Source organism: Acanthamoeba castellanii, assembly GCF_000313135.1.
Source record: "Acanthamoeba castellanii str. Neff unplaced genomic scaffold scf7180000084701, whole genome shotgun sequence".
Taxonomy (NCBI): Eukaryota; Discosea; order Longamoebia; family Acanthamoebidae; genus Acanthamoeba; species Acanthamoeba castellanii.
Window position 1 is genome coordinate 78317 of NW_004457545.1, and position 16367 is coordinate 94683.

A 16367-nucleotide genomic window follows, 5' to 3' on the forward strand; every position below is an offset into this window, starting at 1 on the left:
CTGCGGCATTGGTCAATGCAAGCCCCCCCCTCAGGTAGGGCACTAAACCAACAAACCACCAAGAGTGCGTGGTGGTTGACCCGGGCGGCGATGCGGACACCATCATGCGCTATTGCGGTGATTGGCATATCCGCTACATCCTCATCACGCATGCCCACTTCGACCGTACCCCCTCCCCCTCTTCCCCCCAGCTACCCCGCGGGACGTAGCTCCTTTCTTGCTTACAGCGGGTGGCGAAGATATCTTGGCCGCAGGAGAAGTGAAGCGAAGTGCAGAGGAGAAGTCCAAGAAGAAGACGTTGATCGCACTGCATCCGAACGATCGCCACATGTATGACCACCTCGGCCTCCAGTGCTGCTCTTTCGGCGTACCGCTGGAGCAGTATGTGCCGTCTGCCAAAGGTGCGTGAGGGGAGCCTTCTGGCCTTCTGTATTGCGCCGTACCTCACACAAGACGTCCACTCGGTTGCTTCAGACAGCAAAGACGAGAGCGGGGACGTCGCGTCCTACACGCTGCCGCCGCCGGACGTAGAGTTGAAAGACGGTCTGGAGCTGAGCCTCGCTGAAGACTCGATCAAGTGTAAAGTGATGCACACACCAGGCCACTCGCAGGTATACTGGGAAGGAGATGGTGGACCCGAAACGACCAGTCACTGACTTCATTTGAGCAGGGGTCGTGCTGCTTTCTACTCCATCACAGTGGCTCGAAGACGGCGCTGCTCTCGTCAGGCGACACCCTGTTCTGTGGTAGCGTCGGTCGATCCGATCTTCCAGGTAGGTACCGCTCGGGCGAGCACCTATGATTCTCATGCATGACAACCTTGGTTTCAGGTGGAGACGGAGCGCAGTTGCTACAGTCCATTCAGGCCAAGCTGTACGTGCTTCCGGACAAGCTGATGGTTGTACCCGGCCACGGCCCCTTCACGACCATCGGCCACGAGAAGAAGAGCAACCCGTTTGTTCGTGGCTCACGCACCGGCGCTCGGCTGTGACTTTGTCGGCAAGCGGTGAGTGCCCTTTGCACGCGGAGCGAACGCAGACTTCAAGCGGCGCGAGGCCTCAGCTCGTGGCAGATGCAAGAGATACCGAGAAGCCAGAATGTTCTCGTAACGCGGTGCCTGGTGGGATTCGCGGTCAGAAATGCGAAATATGAATTACCATTTTATATCGTGCATATTTCACATTTTAGTCACACACTGACCGGAGGCATCGGGTTGGCGTGTCGACGAGGTGGGCCAGCACCACACCTCGCCGCGTAGGTTGTGCCGCTACGGGGCGGAGAGCACAACTGCCAAGGCGACCAAGACGCGCAGGCAAACGAAACCGCACGAGGAGGGGTGGACAAGCTGCCCGTGCATCAGTCAACGATTTGCGCCTGAAGAGGGAATAGGAATCGATCGAATCGATTCACGTCGACAGGCCGGCAGCAACGCGTAAAAGATCCTCGCGTTCTGAAGAAAGACCGGTCGAGGCGCAATTCATCCAATCGAAAGGCGAAACCCTTGCGTAAACATCACCAGCACAGATGGACGGCAAGGATGGAGGTAACCGTTTCTTCTGCCCGCAGCGCCAAGGCATGCCTGGCACCGCAGCACAAAGTTGCTCGGTGCCCACTATCTTTATTAGTACTTCATTTTTGTTTATTTGTGTATTTGTTTCCTTCTTGCGTGGGGCTGACCCCTCCTTGCTCGCAGGCAGGGAAGGGCTTCCCACTTCTGCGCACGAACTGGACACAAATCTATCGTCGCCACGCTCGCACGTGTCCACCAGCCCGCGCCGCTCGTCCAACAACTCGCCCGACTCAGCCGCGGGCAAGGTGGAGCTCACTTTCAGCTCGGTGCCCACCCTCCCCATGCTCGAGTTGCCCAAAGGCAATGCCGACAGCTTCAACGGCAAGTATGACTACTCGATCGCTGTCGACAAGCCCTTTGCCTTCGACACTCCCAGCGATGAAGAGCGTACGCGTGCTACTCTCGCCTGATATTCTCGCCCTTTACAGTGGTCTTGTCATGCTCATCTCGCCGGCCATGTGAATGTAACGCAGTGACCAACTTCCGCATGCACGTGGAGCCCGATGACTTTCTGAGCAGCATACCCGAGCCAGACACGGGCATCTTTCCCGAGGAGTTCGACCGTGAGGTATTGTTCCCTCACCCGTGGCCTGGCCCCGATGGCAATTGATGCTCACCGTCCTCCTCTTTTGAACCCACAAACGCAGAAATTCGAGAAGGTCGCGGGCAACATCAGCTGCTTCAGCTACGTCCCGTATGTGTTCATGTCTCCTGTCGCGCCCCTTCGTCCGCCCGACCAGGTACGGTTTCTGCAGACTGAACATGACCGTAATTAATTCTTTATTGACATTTTCTCGTGCATTGATTGGTCCTCCAGTTCGAAGAGGCCGAGAAGTGCGAGGACGTCAACGAAGTAACGAGGAAGAAGAAGGCCGCCGACGGCCGGGTCACCTTCATCAAGATAACCGACGTTCAGCTGGGTTCGAAAGTGCTCAAGTCCCTCGGCAAGTCTGTACGTTGCTCGGCAGCCACTGGCCCGTTATGTTTCAGAGAGCTAACTCTTGGGCTTGTGTCGATGTCTAGATATCGCAATACGGTGGCTTGAGCGTGTTAATTCTGCGCTCGCTCAAGCTGCAGAAGCTGGACGACTTTGTATTGCCCAAGCTCCAATACGTCGATCTCTCCCAGAACCTTCTCAAGACGGTCAAGGCCTGCTTGGCCATGTTCAAGCATTCCCCCTATCTCGAGATGATCAAATTGCAGGACAACCCCGTCACGAGCAAGCCAAGCTATAGATCGAAGGTACTGGCCTCCTTTTGGTGAGTCCCCTCTCTTGGCGATCGATCGCTCTGATCACAGTACTTTGTCTTTGGTTTCATTCAGGTGATCGGCAACTGCACTCTGTTCTTGAAGGCGCTGGATGGCCAGCGCGTGGAGATCCAAGAGAGGATCCAGGCCATGATCACCTACGGCCCCAAACAGGTCAAGAACACCACAGGCCCCGTCCAGTGGGACCTCAGCTTTGTCGCCACGCCCGAAGTCAACGGTTTCGCACCCTCCTTCTTGCACATGAAGCCTTCCTTCCGGCTAAACGCGCTTACCTCTTTATGTCACTGTGACCATGCAGCGATGAAGACGTGGCAGCCCTCGCAGCTGGTCATGCTCACGTTGCCCAGGCAGAACCTGACCTACTTCAACGTGGGCGGGCTGGTGAACCTCGAGTACTTGGACCTGTCGAGGAACGCGATCAGGGAAATCCGGGGCATGGGCCTCGAGAAGTGCCACGCTTTGCAGCACCTCAACCTCAAGCAGAATCTGATCGCGAAGCGCGAAAACCTCAAGGTGTTGGGCTTCCTGCCCTGCCTGCAGTACCTCATGCTCAAGGGCAACCCGGTGACCAAGGCACCCGACTACCGACTGACCGGTACATCCATTACTCATCGTACTGGGGCTCGGATCTAACACAATCAGCGTGGCATGCGTGATTACAGTCACGTTCGAGACGCGGTATCTGCGGGGCTCCAACAGGACGACGGGTCTGGTCGAACTAGATGAAGTTCCAATCACCATCGACGAGAGGATAGCGGCGCTCGAGGCCAACAAGACGAGTATCGACATCCCTATGTGGCGGTACGCCCCCCCCCCATACCACGTTTCTCTCAACCATTTCACGAAACCGCCAATCCTCACAAACTCTATGGCGATGGCAGGTGGAAGTACATGATCATGCAAACCTTTGGCCACATGCAGATCAAGACACCCGACGTCGTGTCGAAGATCAAGTCGCTCTCCTATCCGAGGAGCCGGCTGACTGTAGTCGAGGTTCGTTCAACTCAGTCCTCGCTTTAAAGCTGACCGCACCCCAAAGCGAAGACCTGTCACTCACAAGCGTTGCGCTCTCTCGACAGCTCTCCGGCTTTACGTCCGTCGAGTTGTTGGACCTCAGCAAGAACAGTCTCAAGGACGTCACTGGGCTGGAGTGTTTGCACAAGTACGGCGAGCCTTCGCCCCAGCTCAACAGTGACGCAGTCTCATTCTTATCATACCTTTCCTTTCCCTTGCGCGCAGGCTCCGATTCCTCAACCTGTCGGACAATCCCAAGCTCAAGTGGAAGGCCGTTCTGTCGAAGCTGAGGAATGTCACCACCCTGGAGAAGGCCAACCTGTGCGTCACCATGGAGGGCCACCCGCGACAGGCCGACAACAAAAAGTACCGCGCGTACGTACTCAAGGAGCTCCTCCTCAACAATCCGGACCTGTTTGCGGTCGACGAGGTGCCCATCACACCGGCCGAGCGAGTGGAGACCTTTCGATCGATGAAGGGCGTCAAGTCCGAGAAGGCCGAGCACTATCGCTTCCTCCTGGCCGTCAACATCAACTCCACCCAGCCGACCAACAGGAAGTACCACCCGGAGGCCGTTGCCGTGGGCAAGCAGTACGACCCCGCCAAGGTGACCAGTCTGCTCCGCCTGCACAACATGGGCATTCAAATGGCGAACTTCAGGTACGCCCCTTATGAACCATCGCCAGCAGTCGGCGTCCACTGACCGAACTCATGCGTGAAGCCCGTTCGAGAACCTGGAGGAGATCAACCTGGCGCGCAACAAGCTCACCGATCTCACCACGATCGGACTTCAGAGTCTCAAGAAGCTCAAGGTGCTGGACGTATCGTTCAACCAGCTCTCGGGCTCTCTGAAGAGCGTACGCCGTTCCCTCTGCGGTTCCCTTGGGTGAAGCTCCCCACCTAATACTGACCCTCGCTCGCACTTTTGCCCCCCCCCATCAGTTGGCAGCGTTCCTGGATACGCTCAAGACGCTGGAGTGTCTGTCGATCCGTGGCAACCCGATCGTAAAGAACTTCCCCGAGGACCGCAAGCGGCTCATCTCGCTGATGGGCAACATGAAGGAGGTCAGCTGTCGGCTGCAGGTGATCGACATCCAGATCTCCATCTCCGAAAGGATCGAGGCCTGGAAGAAGTGCACCGCGCCCAAGAAGGGCTTCACCCTCCGCAAGTCGACCGCGCCCGCTCCCGAGCAGCTGTCGCGCTTCCGGATGGAGGCCATCATCTTCCAGCGCATTCCCACCAACGTGCCCGCGAGCCAGCTCAAGACACTGGACCTGCATGAGTGCGCGTTGGCCTCATTCGACGTGACCAAGTTCACCAACCTCGAGATGCTGCTGATGCGAAAGAACGACGTGCGCACGCCGAGCGACATCGCGGGACTCATGGAGCTCAGCCACCTGCGCGTGCTCGACCTGAGGGACAACTGCTTCGAGAAGCTCGAGGACTTCGTGAGCATCGTGAACAGCATCGCCTCCCTCGTGGCCATCGGCCTGCGCGGCAACAAGTGCACTGTGGCCAAGGACTATCGCACCAAGTTCATCGCCCAGCTGCCGCAGCTGCACGAGTCGCGATTCCGCCTCGCCATGGTCGACAACATGCCGATCACCATCGACGAGATCTGCAGCGTCTGGAAGGCACCCAAGGGCATGACCGCACGCGAGAAGTTCTTCCACGTGCTCATCCTCCGCAAGACCCCCGACGACGTGCCGTTCTATGAGGTCAAGGAGCTCGACCTCTCCCTCTGCGGGCTCACCAACGTCGACCTCTCCAAGTTCTCGGGCCTCGAGAAGCTCAGCCTCCGGGGCAACTCGCTGGACGCGGCCAATCTCCTCGGTACGTACCATTGACCTCCTCCACCAACAGTACCTGCGGTGGGTGTTAATGTCTGACGTGCTTCTCACTCTCAGACTCGCACGTGACCGATCTGGAGCACCTGACGGCGCTCGATGTGAGCGACAACAACATCTGCGACTTTGGCGCGTTGATCACCATCGCGTCGTCCCTGCCCGCGCTTGAGTACTTCTCCTGCAGCGGCAACCCGTGCTTTCCCAACAACGAGCCGCTGCTGCGAGTCAACCTCATCTTCAAGCTGCCCAGCATGAAGGCGTTGGGCGCGCCCCTCAAGCTCCTCAACGGGCACGAGATCTCTATCGACGAGCGGGTTCATTCACCACCCCCCAAAACTCTAGAGTTGCACCTAGTCTGACACACACACACACACACACACTATTGCCACCCAATAGTGCACTGCTGTGGAGAGGGACCCCTACATCAACATCGAGAACTTCCGCATGGACCTCCTGTTCGAGAAGATGGGGGTCGACGAGCAGGAGCGGGACCAGGTGCTCCGGGTCCAGGAGCTCGATCTCAACTACTTCAACCTCTCCTCCCTGCGTCGGCTGCAGCCCTTCTCCAAGCTCGCGTTCCTCATCGCCAGCCACAACCACCTCAAGAGCCTCGAAGAGGAGGTGTTCTTCAACCTTCCGTGCCTCACCTACCTCGATCTGCAGCACAACGACATCGAGGACAAGGGCGCCAAGCTCCTGGCCGTCTTCTCCCGCATGCCCGCTCTCAAGGCGCTCTTCATCAGGTACGCGCGCACCAGCTCTTACCCCACCAGGCCTCGCTCGTGTCATGACCGTATGCGGTGCCCTGCTACAGGAAATCGACCAAGGACAAGAGCAAGACCGCCAAGCCCAAGCAGTACCTGAAGAGGGTGTGCTCAGTGGTACGGCAGATCGAACTCCTGGACGGTCTGCCCAATCCCTTCCAGGCAACCGGCCCGAGCGGCTCCGGCATCCACGGCTTCAACGGGGTCGGCGGCCCGCCGCCGCTCATGATGAACCCGGGCGGCATGCTCGCGCCGCCGCCCGGCGTGCAGCCCATGTACCCCATGGGCGGCGTGCCCGACCCGCAGATGCAATTCGTGCCGGCGGGCTACCTGCCCCACATGGCGCCCATGGTCAGTAACGGCGGCTACGCCGAACCGCCGCAGGGCGACGGCTTCGGCCAGCAGGTGACCCCGCCATGGTTCGGCGGCGGCCTCTCGTCGACCTTCTCCAAGGTCGTCGGCTCTCCGGTGAAGACTCGCAGCAATGGCTTCGCCCAACCGCCGACGGACGTGGAAGAGGAGGAGGACGAGGAAAGCCTCTCGAGTGAGTCCGACGCCAGTGAGGAGGATACCGACGAAGACGACGACGTCGATGCCGAAGACGAGGTCGCCGTGAGGGACGACGGCGCGGCCGTGCCGGTGCATCGAAATGCCGCGGGGCTCATCGGCGTCGCCGCTCTGCCACTTCAAGCGGATGATGGCGAGGAGGAGGAGAGAGAAGTTGTCAGGAAGAACCCGTGGAACACGCGGAAGACGATACGATCGAACGGCCAGCTGGTGTCCAAGGGACGCACGCCCACGCTCAAGAAGGTGGAGCCCATCAGCGACGCGTCGGAGGACAGCGACGACGGATTCGGCGAGGGCGAAGATGAGCAGGAGGAGGAGTGGGAGAAGGAGACGTCGGATAAGGGCAAGGACGCCCACGGCGACGACGGTGACAGCGAGATCGGAGAGGAGGACGATGATCTGGAGGAGGAGAAAGAGAAGGAAGAGGAGAAGAACGAAAGCGACGACGTCAAGGTCTCGGGCAGCGAGAGCAAGAGCGAAAGCGACAGCGAAAGTGAAAGCGACAGTGGCGATAGCGACAGCGAGGCCGAGGCCGAGCTAGAAGTCGCGCTCGAGAGCGAACAGAGCGAGGTCGAGGTCGAGGAGGGCGGTCGGCTGTGGGAGCGCGAGAAGGAGATCATCCTCCAGGACCTGGAGGATGCCGAGCAGAAGAGCTTCAAGGAGTCCATGCGCCAGCAGGCCGCAGCGGCCGCCAAGCAGAAGAAGCAGCAGCGGAAGGAGAAGGCCGACGGCCAGGACAAGGGCAAGGCCAAGAAGGGTAGCCAGCTCTTCAACGGGAAGGCCTCGCATGAGAGCAGCTCCAGCAGCTCCGATACCGACAACGGGGTGCGTGCCCCTTCGTTCTTTCAGCTGTCGCTTTTCGTTCTTTGTGTTGACGTTTTCCTTTTTGTGTTTGTTATTGCAGGGCAAGGACGATGAGTACTGGGAGACGGACGAGGAGGGCTCCGAGAACGACGAGGCCGGGTCCGGGTCGACTCACAGGGTGCGGAAACAGACGCTCTGGAGCTCCACCCCGACCACCTCGGACACCCTGCGCCTGCTGGCCTCCAGCGTGTCGCCCGAGATCCTCGCCGACTATGGCTAAAGCACGGCTACCCGCCACACAACAACTACCTTTTGTACAAACCCTGTTACATCTTTTTTTCTCTTCTCGTGAATGTTGCCTGTTCAATACAACATTGTGTTCTACATTTTATTTTATTTTCGGTGCATCAGGAGGCCTCACACGTGGTCGGTGTGGAGGTGGTTGTGGTTGCTGGGGTCCTGGTACATGTCGTTCTGGTGGGCCACCCCTCGCTGGTCGTCCTCCTCGACGAAGTAGGGGTCGGCCGGCTCCTGCGGCGCTGACTGTCGTCGCTTCCGGGCCAACACGACGCCCGCAGCCGCTAGGCCCGCCAGGCCGGCCGCTGCCGCAGCCACGCCTCCTGCCACGCCCAGGCCCACCGCCATCTTGTGCTGTTCCGTCAGGCCCTCCGACGCGGCCACCGCCGGCGTGACCAATGCGGACAGCGAAGGCGCAGCGGTGCTGGGCGTGGGCGACGCCGAGGGGGAGGACGGATAGGCGGAAGTGGAGGGCGGAGACGAGGCCGACGAAGCCACTGGAGACGGCGAAGCAGTGCTGGCCGCCGGCGAAGGCAAGGACGAAGGAGCGAGCGAAGCCGAGGCCGAGGAAGAAGCAGACGGGCTGGGCGAAGGCGACGAAGAGGGGATGGCTGAGGCGGTGGGGGAAGAGGAGGGCGAGGCCGGAGAAGATGGAACGAGCGAAGCCGACGGCGAATGCGTAGCTACTGGCGAAGCTGAAGGCGGACGAGGTCGAGGCGCTCGCAGCCGGCGAGGGCTGCCCGAGGCTGAGCTCGAAGGAACCGCCGAGGCCGACGGGCTCGACGGCGAAGGCGAGAGCGAAAGAGAAGGCGACGGCGAACGCGAATGCGGCGGCACCAGCGAAAGCGAAGGCGCCGGACTCAGGGAGAGGGAGGGGGTGGGCGAGGCCGAGGCACACACGGCGCCAATGCTGACGTCGATCTTCCCCGAGCAGACCGCCGTGGCACAGCTTGGCCATAATGTCGTCCTGGATCGACTTGATGATCGCGTACTTAGGCGAGTCGTAGTTCGGGTCGTAGACCTCCACTCGTGGCCGGGCATTTTAGTTATAAAAACTCAGGCTTTTGTGATTGGCTGATTGCGAGCTACGAGTGGAGGTCTACCACCGCTTTTTCTCATGAGAAAGAGAAGGGAAATGATGTAATTTGCACTTCACAGCGGAAGATGGGAGGCAAGGGAAGCAAGGGCAAGGACGAAGCTGGGTCTGGCTCACGCGGGCCTCGGTTGCTGACCGAATTGGACCCCGGGGCGGAGGTGGAGGTGGTGAGCCAGCTGTCCGCGCTCGCCCTCCTCAAACAGGAGCTCGCCCAGCTGCAGGCGGCAGCAGAGGAGGTGCAGGCCGACCCGAGCACCAACAAGAAAAGTAAAAAGAAGAAGAACCCTTCGCTGCCCGCGAGCGGCCAGCAGCAGCGCCTGGCCACGCTGTCGCGCTACATTGGGACGTGGGCTGACGTGGCCCGAAAGCTGGAGGACAAAGTTCCCTCCGCCGCCCAACAAGAGAGCTCCCACTTCGCACGCATGCCGCCCGAGCTCGTCTGCGAGGTCCTCTCCTTCCTGGACTACGGTAAGCATCACCGCACACACGACCGCACACGCCGCACACACGAGTAATGGCTAATTGGGCTCGCGCACAGAGTCGCTGCTGGCGTTTGGGCAGACGAGCGTGTGGAGCTACGGCGCGGTGCACCACTCGAGCGGTGCCCTTGTGTCGGCCAAGCTGGTGGACCACGTACACGCCGCCCGCGGCCCGGGCCTGGCCCACCTCCTCGGGCCGCTACCGCTAGAGGCCCCGCCCACCGCCGCCCGCCGGATCGCTTACAGCAGCGCCAGCAGCGCCAGCAGCCTCAGCGCATCGGTCTCCGACGTCAGCTCCGGTAGCGACGACGAAGACGGCGGCGACGCGGCGGCGGCCAAGGGCGGCGAGCCGCAGGCGGCCGAGACGCCATCGCGAGCGGCGATTGCAGCGCGTCTGTTGGTGGTGCCCGCGCTGCGGGACAAGGGCGCTTGGCTCACCCCGCGCGACGCGGAGATGTTCGAGGACGTGTTCGAGCCACGCGTGAGCCAAAACATGAAGGCCTTCGCCTCCGTGCGCACCTTCCGCATCCCCACAGCCCTCTACGCCTTCCGTACGCTTCTTTCTTTCTTGTGTGCGTGTCGTGTCGTACGTCGAGCGTGTGCCGCGTGCCGCGTGCCGTGCGCCGTGCGCCGTGTGCCGTAGTGGTGTATGTCGTTTGTGTCGTGTGCGCTCACCAAAGGGTGCAGGAGGCGGCGTGGGGGCAGCGATCGCGGAAGGACTGGCGAATGTCGAGGTGCAGCTGGCGAGCAACCGCAACGTGTGCCTCAACAGCGATGCGTGGACCCACCGTCCACTCCGATTCGGTCCCGAGCTCGTGCCCATCTCCTCGATCGAGCAGTTCGACGAAATGTTTCAGAGTACCACCGCATTGATGACGACGACGATGATGATGATTGTCGAGATCAGGCTGATTGTTTGTTTGTTTCCTTGGGGCAGGCTTGCGAGAGGTCAGGTGGCGCTCGACCGAGTTGGTAGCGCTGAACCTGCCCAGTGCCGGCGACGCGCTCAAGGCCGTGGCTCGATTGGCAGGCAGCCACGAGCTGCTCATGTGGAAGGACACCCAGTTCAAGGCACGCACCACCTTCGTCGTAGCCTTCGTCTTCTTCTTCTTATTCTTATTCTTATTCTTCTTCTTTTCCATTTGTTCTTTCACTCAACAAGTGCGCACCAACCACGCACATCACCAGGGGAGCGGCCTCGGTGGCCACCGGTTCCTGGTGGTGGGCGGCGGTCAGGCGACCGTGGTGCAGTGGGAGTACTACAGCAACTTCTGTGGTGGACCCTACGCCACCTACAGCTGCGGCATGGGCTGACCCAGCTGCTTCTACACAGAATGGCCGAATCCATCGTTCACCACCTCGCTCCTCTGACCTCCTCTCTGAACCAGAGCCACGGAAGAAACAAACAATGTTGGTCGTTGACAAGGTCGGCAAGAACTCTTGTTTTGTAACCGACCACGTCTCGGGCGTCGCCCGGGTCTGTACAAGAATAAATAAATAAATAAATAGGTCGTGTGCGGTGGTATCACCACCGGGCCTCAAGACCCTCCAGCACCCAGTTGAGGCCGAGGATGAACATCACAAGCACCACGGCCGCATGGGCCACGTTCTGTGGCGCCGAACTCAAGCGTGTGTCCTGAATGAAGGGCGGACAGGGGCAATGTCAGGCCTGACGAGCTGCATCACGGAGCGCGGATGAGTGTGCACGTGGTGGAGAAAGAGCGACGCACCCGTTCCGAATGTGGTCGGTTGGTGTCAGAGTTGGTGCACGCCTTCGAAAGCAGGAGCGTTCCGTCGACGTCGATCACGCTGGCCTGTCCCTCGCATCGCACACTGGTACGCTGGATTGCGCACAAGCGATTAATATTCAGAATGAGCTGGTGCCTCGTGTGTGTTGTGTTGTGCGTGTGTGTTGTGTGTGTGTGTGCGTGTGTGCGTGTGTGTCGTGCGTGTCGTGCGTGTCCTGCGTGAAGAATCAGAGGAAGCCGTGCTCACCTTGTTGGGCGTAATAGCCACGCGCTGCACCACCAGTTCCGAACCGACGACGTGTATCGCGCTGCCCTTTCCTCCCGACGAACAGGCGATGAGCGTCGCGTCGCTCAGAGTGGTCTTGTCCTTGCACGCGGCGATGAATATGCCGCCGCCCGAGCGGATCTGGAGTCGCCGCAGCTGCACGCCCTCGCTGGCGTCCACGAAGAGCGCCCCACCTGGTCGGGCGGTGTGGTTTACGAACACGCTGTCCTGCACCACCAATCCGGTAGCTGTGTGCGCCGCACGCGGTGAAGCGCCGCCGGTGAGTCGCAGGCCTGCGACGCGCACAGGAGGGGCACGTACTGTGGGTGACCATGAGCGCGCTTCCGCCGGTCATCGCCGCCGACTGGGCGACATTCCTCCGCGCAAGGCGGGAGTCGGTGGGAGCGAGGGGCTTGCCGTCGAGGAAGTGGGCGTCGGTTACAGTGAAGCCGGTGCTGCCGGCGACAAGCACCGTCGGGCAATGCCTCAGTTCAATCCCTGTGAGAGACGACGCCGAGCAGTCCTTGAAGGCGAACGACGCCGGGCCGTGCTCGCAATCGAAAACGACGCGCTGCTCGGACTCCTCCGGCCACCGCTTCAGGCTGAAGGAGAAGCAGCAACAAGTGGTTTAGCCAGCACCACACAGAGTAGAAGAAGGAGTTGAGGCGCGAGCAGTACCTGATGGAGCTGTCGGTGAACACGAAGCCCACATTCTCTGACGCCCGGTACACACCAGGTCGGATCCGCACCTGCGCACGTCAGGCAGTCAGTCAGCATTGAGAAAGAGCCCTGAACGGTGGCACGGTGTGGCGCGCACGAGACTGGGCGCGGGGCGAGAAGAGGTGGTGGTACCTCGTAGTCGGTGGACTTGAGGAGGTGGGAGCCGCCAAAGGCATCGGCCAAGGTGGGGCACGGCTCGTCCGCACTCCCGCCGCACGGACGCCCGGGCAGGTAGGAAGCCCGCTCATCGACGTACACTTGACGTGCACAAGACAAAATGAGGATTTTGTAAAATCTCGAAAGAGTCAAGAAGAACATACCAATTTGAAGCGCGGCTGTTAGAAGGCATTGGGTGATGATAAGAATCGCCAGAGGCAAGAGTCTAATGGCGAAAGAAGAAGGGCGGGCCTTCATTCTTATCTTAAGCGGGAAATAATGAAAGAAGAGGAAATCAGAGATCGAGACAGCTAGTAGAAGAAAGAGAACAACAGCGAGGCGTGTAGAACGTGGTCAATTGAGGGTACTGGATCCCAGGATCTCAGCCCCATCCTTCCAGGACAACAGATTTCTGGATCGTTGTTCGTCCAAAAACAGAGGAAAATTGGTCGCAGATATTTTGGACGCCGACTCCCCCACACTCGCCCCCAGCATTACAGCACCTGCCACCCTAACCCTCGAAACTGTCTACAAGTTTGTGGTGCGACAGAAATCTTGTTGGAGAAGGGCTGGATGTGCAACACCACTTGATGTTCCTCTTCGCCTGGCCAGAGATTGTGATAATTGGGTTTTAATAATGGTGACCGGATCTCCAACCTTTCTTACATCCTTGTAGTTTTCTACAACCAACAGAAGTCTTTCTTCTTCTTGTCTTCTTGCAAGACTTAGTCGAGGTTCTGCTTGTAGGTACCGACCTTCCGGTTGTTGAGCTTGGCGGTGATGGTGAAGACGGCGCCCTTGTCGCCGGTAAGAGCGTAGACGGCGGTGTAGGTACCGTCGCTGTTGTCGGTGGTCTGGACCTCGACGTCCGAATCGTCGGGACCCTTGATGGCAACGTCGAAGGCGTCGCCGCCGAAGGTCTTGTTCTCGCCACGCTTGTCGCGGGACTGGATGGTGAAGGAGAAGATGCCGAAGCCCGACTCGTCGGCGTCGGTACCCTCCTTGCAGTGGACGTGGAAGGGGGCATCCTTGATGGGGGCACCCTCGAAGGTGACGTTGATGTCATAGTCACCGGGGTTCTCGGGGTCGAACTTGACACCATAGGTGCCGTCGCCGTTGTCGGTGACGTCGGCGGGGACGTTGCCGTTGGGGCCCTTGATGTCGACGTCGAACTTGTCGCCGCCGTCAACGCGCGGGTTGCCGTCCTTGTCCACGGCGTGGATGGTGAAGAGGCCGGGCTCGTTATCAACGAGGCCCTCGAGGGCGGGACCCTCAGCCCAGGTCTTGGAGGCGTCGGGGGTGGCCTTGACGTGGACCTGACGGGGCACATCCTTGATGGGCTCGTCGTGGAGGGTCACGTTGACGGTGTAGTCGCCGGCCTCGGTCGGGGTGTACTCAACGGTGTAGGTGCCGTCGCCGTTGTCGGTCACGGTGGGCTGCACGTCGGCGGGACCCTGGATGTCGACCTTGAAGGGGTCGCCACCGTCGGTGCACTTCTGGCCCTCGGGATCGTAGGCGTGGATGGTGAACACGCTGGGCTTGGTGGCCTGGCCACCCTCGAGGCCGGGACCCTCGGCGTACGAGTTGCCGGCGCGGGCGCCCTCGATGAGCACCTTGTAGGGGCTGCCCTTGATGGGCTCGTCGTCGAGCGTGATGTTGACGAAGTAGTGGCCGGGGGTGGACACCTGGTAGGCACCGTCGAAGGTACCGTCGTTGTTGTCGGTGAGGCTGGGGTCGGCCACGTCCTCGGGACCCTGGACCTGGACCTGGTACTTGTCGCCGCCGGACTGGACCTGCTGGCCCTTGTCGTTGAACGAGGTGATGCGGAAGTTGGCGGGCTTCTTGGTCTGGGCGCCCTCGACACCGGGGCCGGAGGCGACCGAGTGGCCGGCGTTGGGACCGTCGACGTGCACGTGGTAGGGCGAACCCTTGATGGGCTCATCGCGCAGCTTGATGGTGATGGTGTAGTCGCCGGGCTTGGCCACGGTGTACTGGGCCGGGTACTTGCCGTCGCCGTTGTCGGTGACGGTGGGCTGCACGTTGCTGTCGGGGCCGGCGATGGTCACCTCGAACTGGTCGCCGCCGGTGGGCAGCTCCTCGTCGAAGTAGTTCTTGGCCACGATGGTGAAGTGGGCCGGCTGGTAGGTGTCGGCACCCTCGAGGCCGGGGCCGTACGCGTAGCAGTTCGAGGGGTCGGCGGTCCTCTTCTTGCGGGCCAGCTCCTCGCGGCGCCTCTGCTCCTCCTCGCTGAGGTAGTTGCGGAAGGCCGAGACGTAGGTCATCATCGACAGCTCGTCGGGGCAGTTGACCATGTCCTCGGGGTCGATGAGCCTGGCGATGTTGTAGTTGTCGAGCGCGGTCTGCATGGCCTTCTCGAGATCCTGCAGGGCGTCGCCGGACAGGGCCGACATGTCGGTCGGGGTGAGCACGCCCGGCTGGAGCGAGTCAGCCAGAGCGCTGAGCACCTTACCGTCGGACCAGCTGTTGGTTGGTTGGGTTGGTTGGGTAAAGTGAGCGTTAAATATTAATTAAATGTTTTGCATATTTTGTTAATTATAAAATAAATACTCCGTTAATTAAGAGATATTAATAAATCACGTAGAGCAACACGGAAGGAAGGAAGAAGAAGGTGCAACGTACTTGGTGGTGAAGTTGACGACGGGCTTGTCGACGTTGTAGGGGGCGATCTGCTTGTTCACCCACTGGAGGAGCTCCCACTTGGGCGAACCCTCGCCGATCATGTTGATCTGGTAACGCAGAATGAGCGTCCAGATGAGACCCAGGATAAGCTTGAGCTTGCCGTCCACGATATCTGTTTGTTCATTCGAGTAGTGGAGCCAAAAATAATATAAATCAGACATGAATCGTAAATTGCAAGAAGAGCGTGTAGAGTCGGTAGTAGTGGTAGTGTGAACGTACCCTCAGGACCGATACCGACGAGCTGGAGGCCCTCGTCCTTGATGAACTTGACGGCGCGGCCGTTGTTCTCGAGGTAGTGGTAACGCATGGTGGGCTTGTGGTTGTACTTGCCGAGCGACTTGGACGAGATGATCTCGAGCAGGTTGCACAGGTTGATACCAGTGGCCAGATCGGTCTCGATGTTCTCGATCTTCAGGCGCCTCTCCGAGAGGAACTGGTTGGCCCAGCGGGTGAAGGCCTGTCATGACGCACATCATCAATGAACTCGTGTTAATTAATGGAATGACCTGGGTAGTGACGGCGGCAGTGCATTCTACAAAAATCGGGGGAAAAAAATCGAATCAAAAGAATGAACGCGGTGGTCAGTGGTGCGCACCTTCTTCTGGACATCAACCCAGGTCTTATTCTGTTCCGCCATGTTGTTGTGTGACTACTACTGCTAGCGGAGGACTGCTGGGCTGGACGGGAGGTGGGAGTGAGGAGTGAAGAAGAAGAAGAGGAGCCAGGCACGAAAGGGCTTGGAGCAGCTTCGGGAGACCCAACCCGCCATTCGCTGGGGTCCCTGACGGCGAGTGACAAGCCACCAAATTGCGGTTACCGCCTTGGCCCCGCCCGACGCAACAAGCTCGCGTGCGCCCAACGGTCGACAGGAAGCGTGACGTGGGCTCGACTTCGTGGTTTTGATTTTCAAATCAAACGCCACCACCGGTGAGCCCCGGCACCCTGCGCTCCGTAGTACATCTCGTTGTTTCTGTTCACCTTCTTCTCTCCGCTACCGATAATGCCACGCCGGACCACGGTCTGTTGAGCGGGCGGCCGGGTTGCGCAGCGGAGCGGAACAAGAAGGTGGA

The 16367-nt window shown here is 59.9% G+C and overlaps 7 protein-coding genes across 7 annotated transcripts in view; 3 read left to right on the forward strand and 4 right to left on the reverse strand.

Moving 5' to 3' along the window:
* Positions 1 to 104: 104 nt before the first annotated feature.
* Positions 105 to 991, forward strand: ACA1_133550 (betalactamase domain protein; the record flags this gene model as incomplete). Its single annotated transcript, XM_004341894.1, has 5 exons — positions 105 to 165; positions 228 to 401; positions 475 to 611; positions 671 to 773; positions 831 to 991. 5 exons carry the CDS (start codon positions 105 to 107, stop codon positions 989 to 991), a joined length of 636 nt encoding a protein of 211 aa, XP_004341942.1.
* Positions 992 to 1524: 533 nt separating this feature from the next.
* Positions 1525 to 8116, forward strand: ACA1_133560 (leucine rich repeat domain containing protein; the record flags this gene model as incomplete). The annotated part of the gene is made up of 18 exons (XM_004341895.1): positions 1525 to 1543; positions 1694 to 1957; positions 2044 to 2138; positions 2218 to 2310; positions 2388 to 2522; positions 2594 to 2812; positions 2894 to 3056; positions 3138 to 3434; positions 3502 to 3640; positions 3721 to 3832; positions 3919 to 4001; positions 4079 to 4513; positions 4575 to 4710; positions 4796 to 5687; positions 5762 to 6015; positions 6098 to 6444; positions 6516 to 7857; positions 7937 to 8116. 18 exons carry the CDS (start codon positions 1525 to 1527, stop codon positions 8114 to 8116), a joined length of 5205 nt encoding a protein of 1734 aa, XP_004341943.1.
* A 137-nt stretch (positions 8117 to 8253) lies between these two features.
* ACA1_133570 (uncharacterized protein) lies at positions 8254 to 9174 on the reverse strand (the record flags this gene model as incomplete). Its single annotated transcript, XM_004341896.1, has 3 exons — positions 8254 to 8630; positions 8791 to 8992; positions 9034 to 9174. The coding sequence occupies 3 exons, from the start codon at positions 9172 to 9174 to the stop codon at positions 8254 to 8256; spliced, it is 720 nt and encodes a 239-aa protein (XP_004341944.1).
* Positions 9175 to 9297: 123 nt separating this feature from the next.
* On the forward strand, positions 9298 to 11022 carry ACA1_133580 (uncharacterized protein; the record flags this gene model as incomplete). The annotated part of the gene is made up of 5 exons (XM_004341897.1): positions 9298 to 9697; positions 9768 to 10259; positions 10396 to 10566; positions 10646 to 10797; positions 10897 to 11022. The coding sequence occupies 5 exons, from the start codon at positions 9298 to 9300 to the stop codon at positions 11020 to 11022; spliced, it is 1341 nt and encodes a 446-aa protein (XP_004341945.1).
* A 211-nt stretch (positions 11023 to 11233) lies between these two features.
* ACA1_133590 (uncharacterized protein) lies at positions 11234 to 13092 on the reverse strand (the record flags this gene model as incomplete). The annotated part of the gene is made up of 7 exons (XM_004341898.1): positions 11234 to 11344; positions 11439 to 11549; positions 11704 to 11969; positions 12043 to 12323; positions 12400 to 12470; positions 12574 to 12698; positions 12966 to 13092. 7 exons carry the CDS (start codon positions 13090 to 13092, stop codon positions 11234 to 11236), a joined length of 1092 nt encoding a protein of 363 aa, XP_004341946.1.
* A 230-nt stretch (positions 13093 to 13322) lies between these two features.
* On the reverse strand, positions 13323 to 15934 carry ACA1_133600 (gelation factor, putative; the record flags this gene model as incomplete). Its single annotated transcript, XM_004341899.1, has 4 exons — positions 13323 to 15078; positions 15238 to 15409; positions 15517 to 15754; positions 15893 to 15934. The coding sequence occupies 4 exons, from the start codon at positions 15932 to 15934 to the stop codon at positions 13323 to 13325; spliced, it is 2208 nt and encodes a 735-aa protein (XP_004341947.1).
* Positions 15935 to 16288: 354 nt separating this feature from the next.
* ACA1_133610 (Calponin domain containing protein) overlaps positions 16289 to 16367 on the reverse strand; it is a gene marked incomplete at both ends in the record, with an annotated part of 744 nt that continues 665 nt past the window's right edge. The window contains one exon of the mRNA XM_004341900.1: positions 16289 to 16317. Coding sequence (XP_004341948.1) covers positions 16289 to 16317 — 29 coding nt within the window. The remainder of the gene's footprint in view (positions 16318 to 16367) is intronic.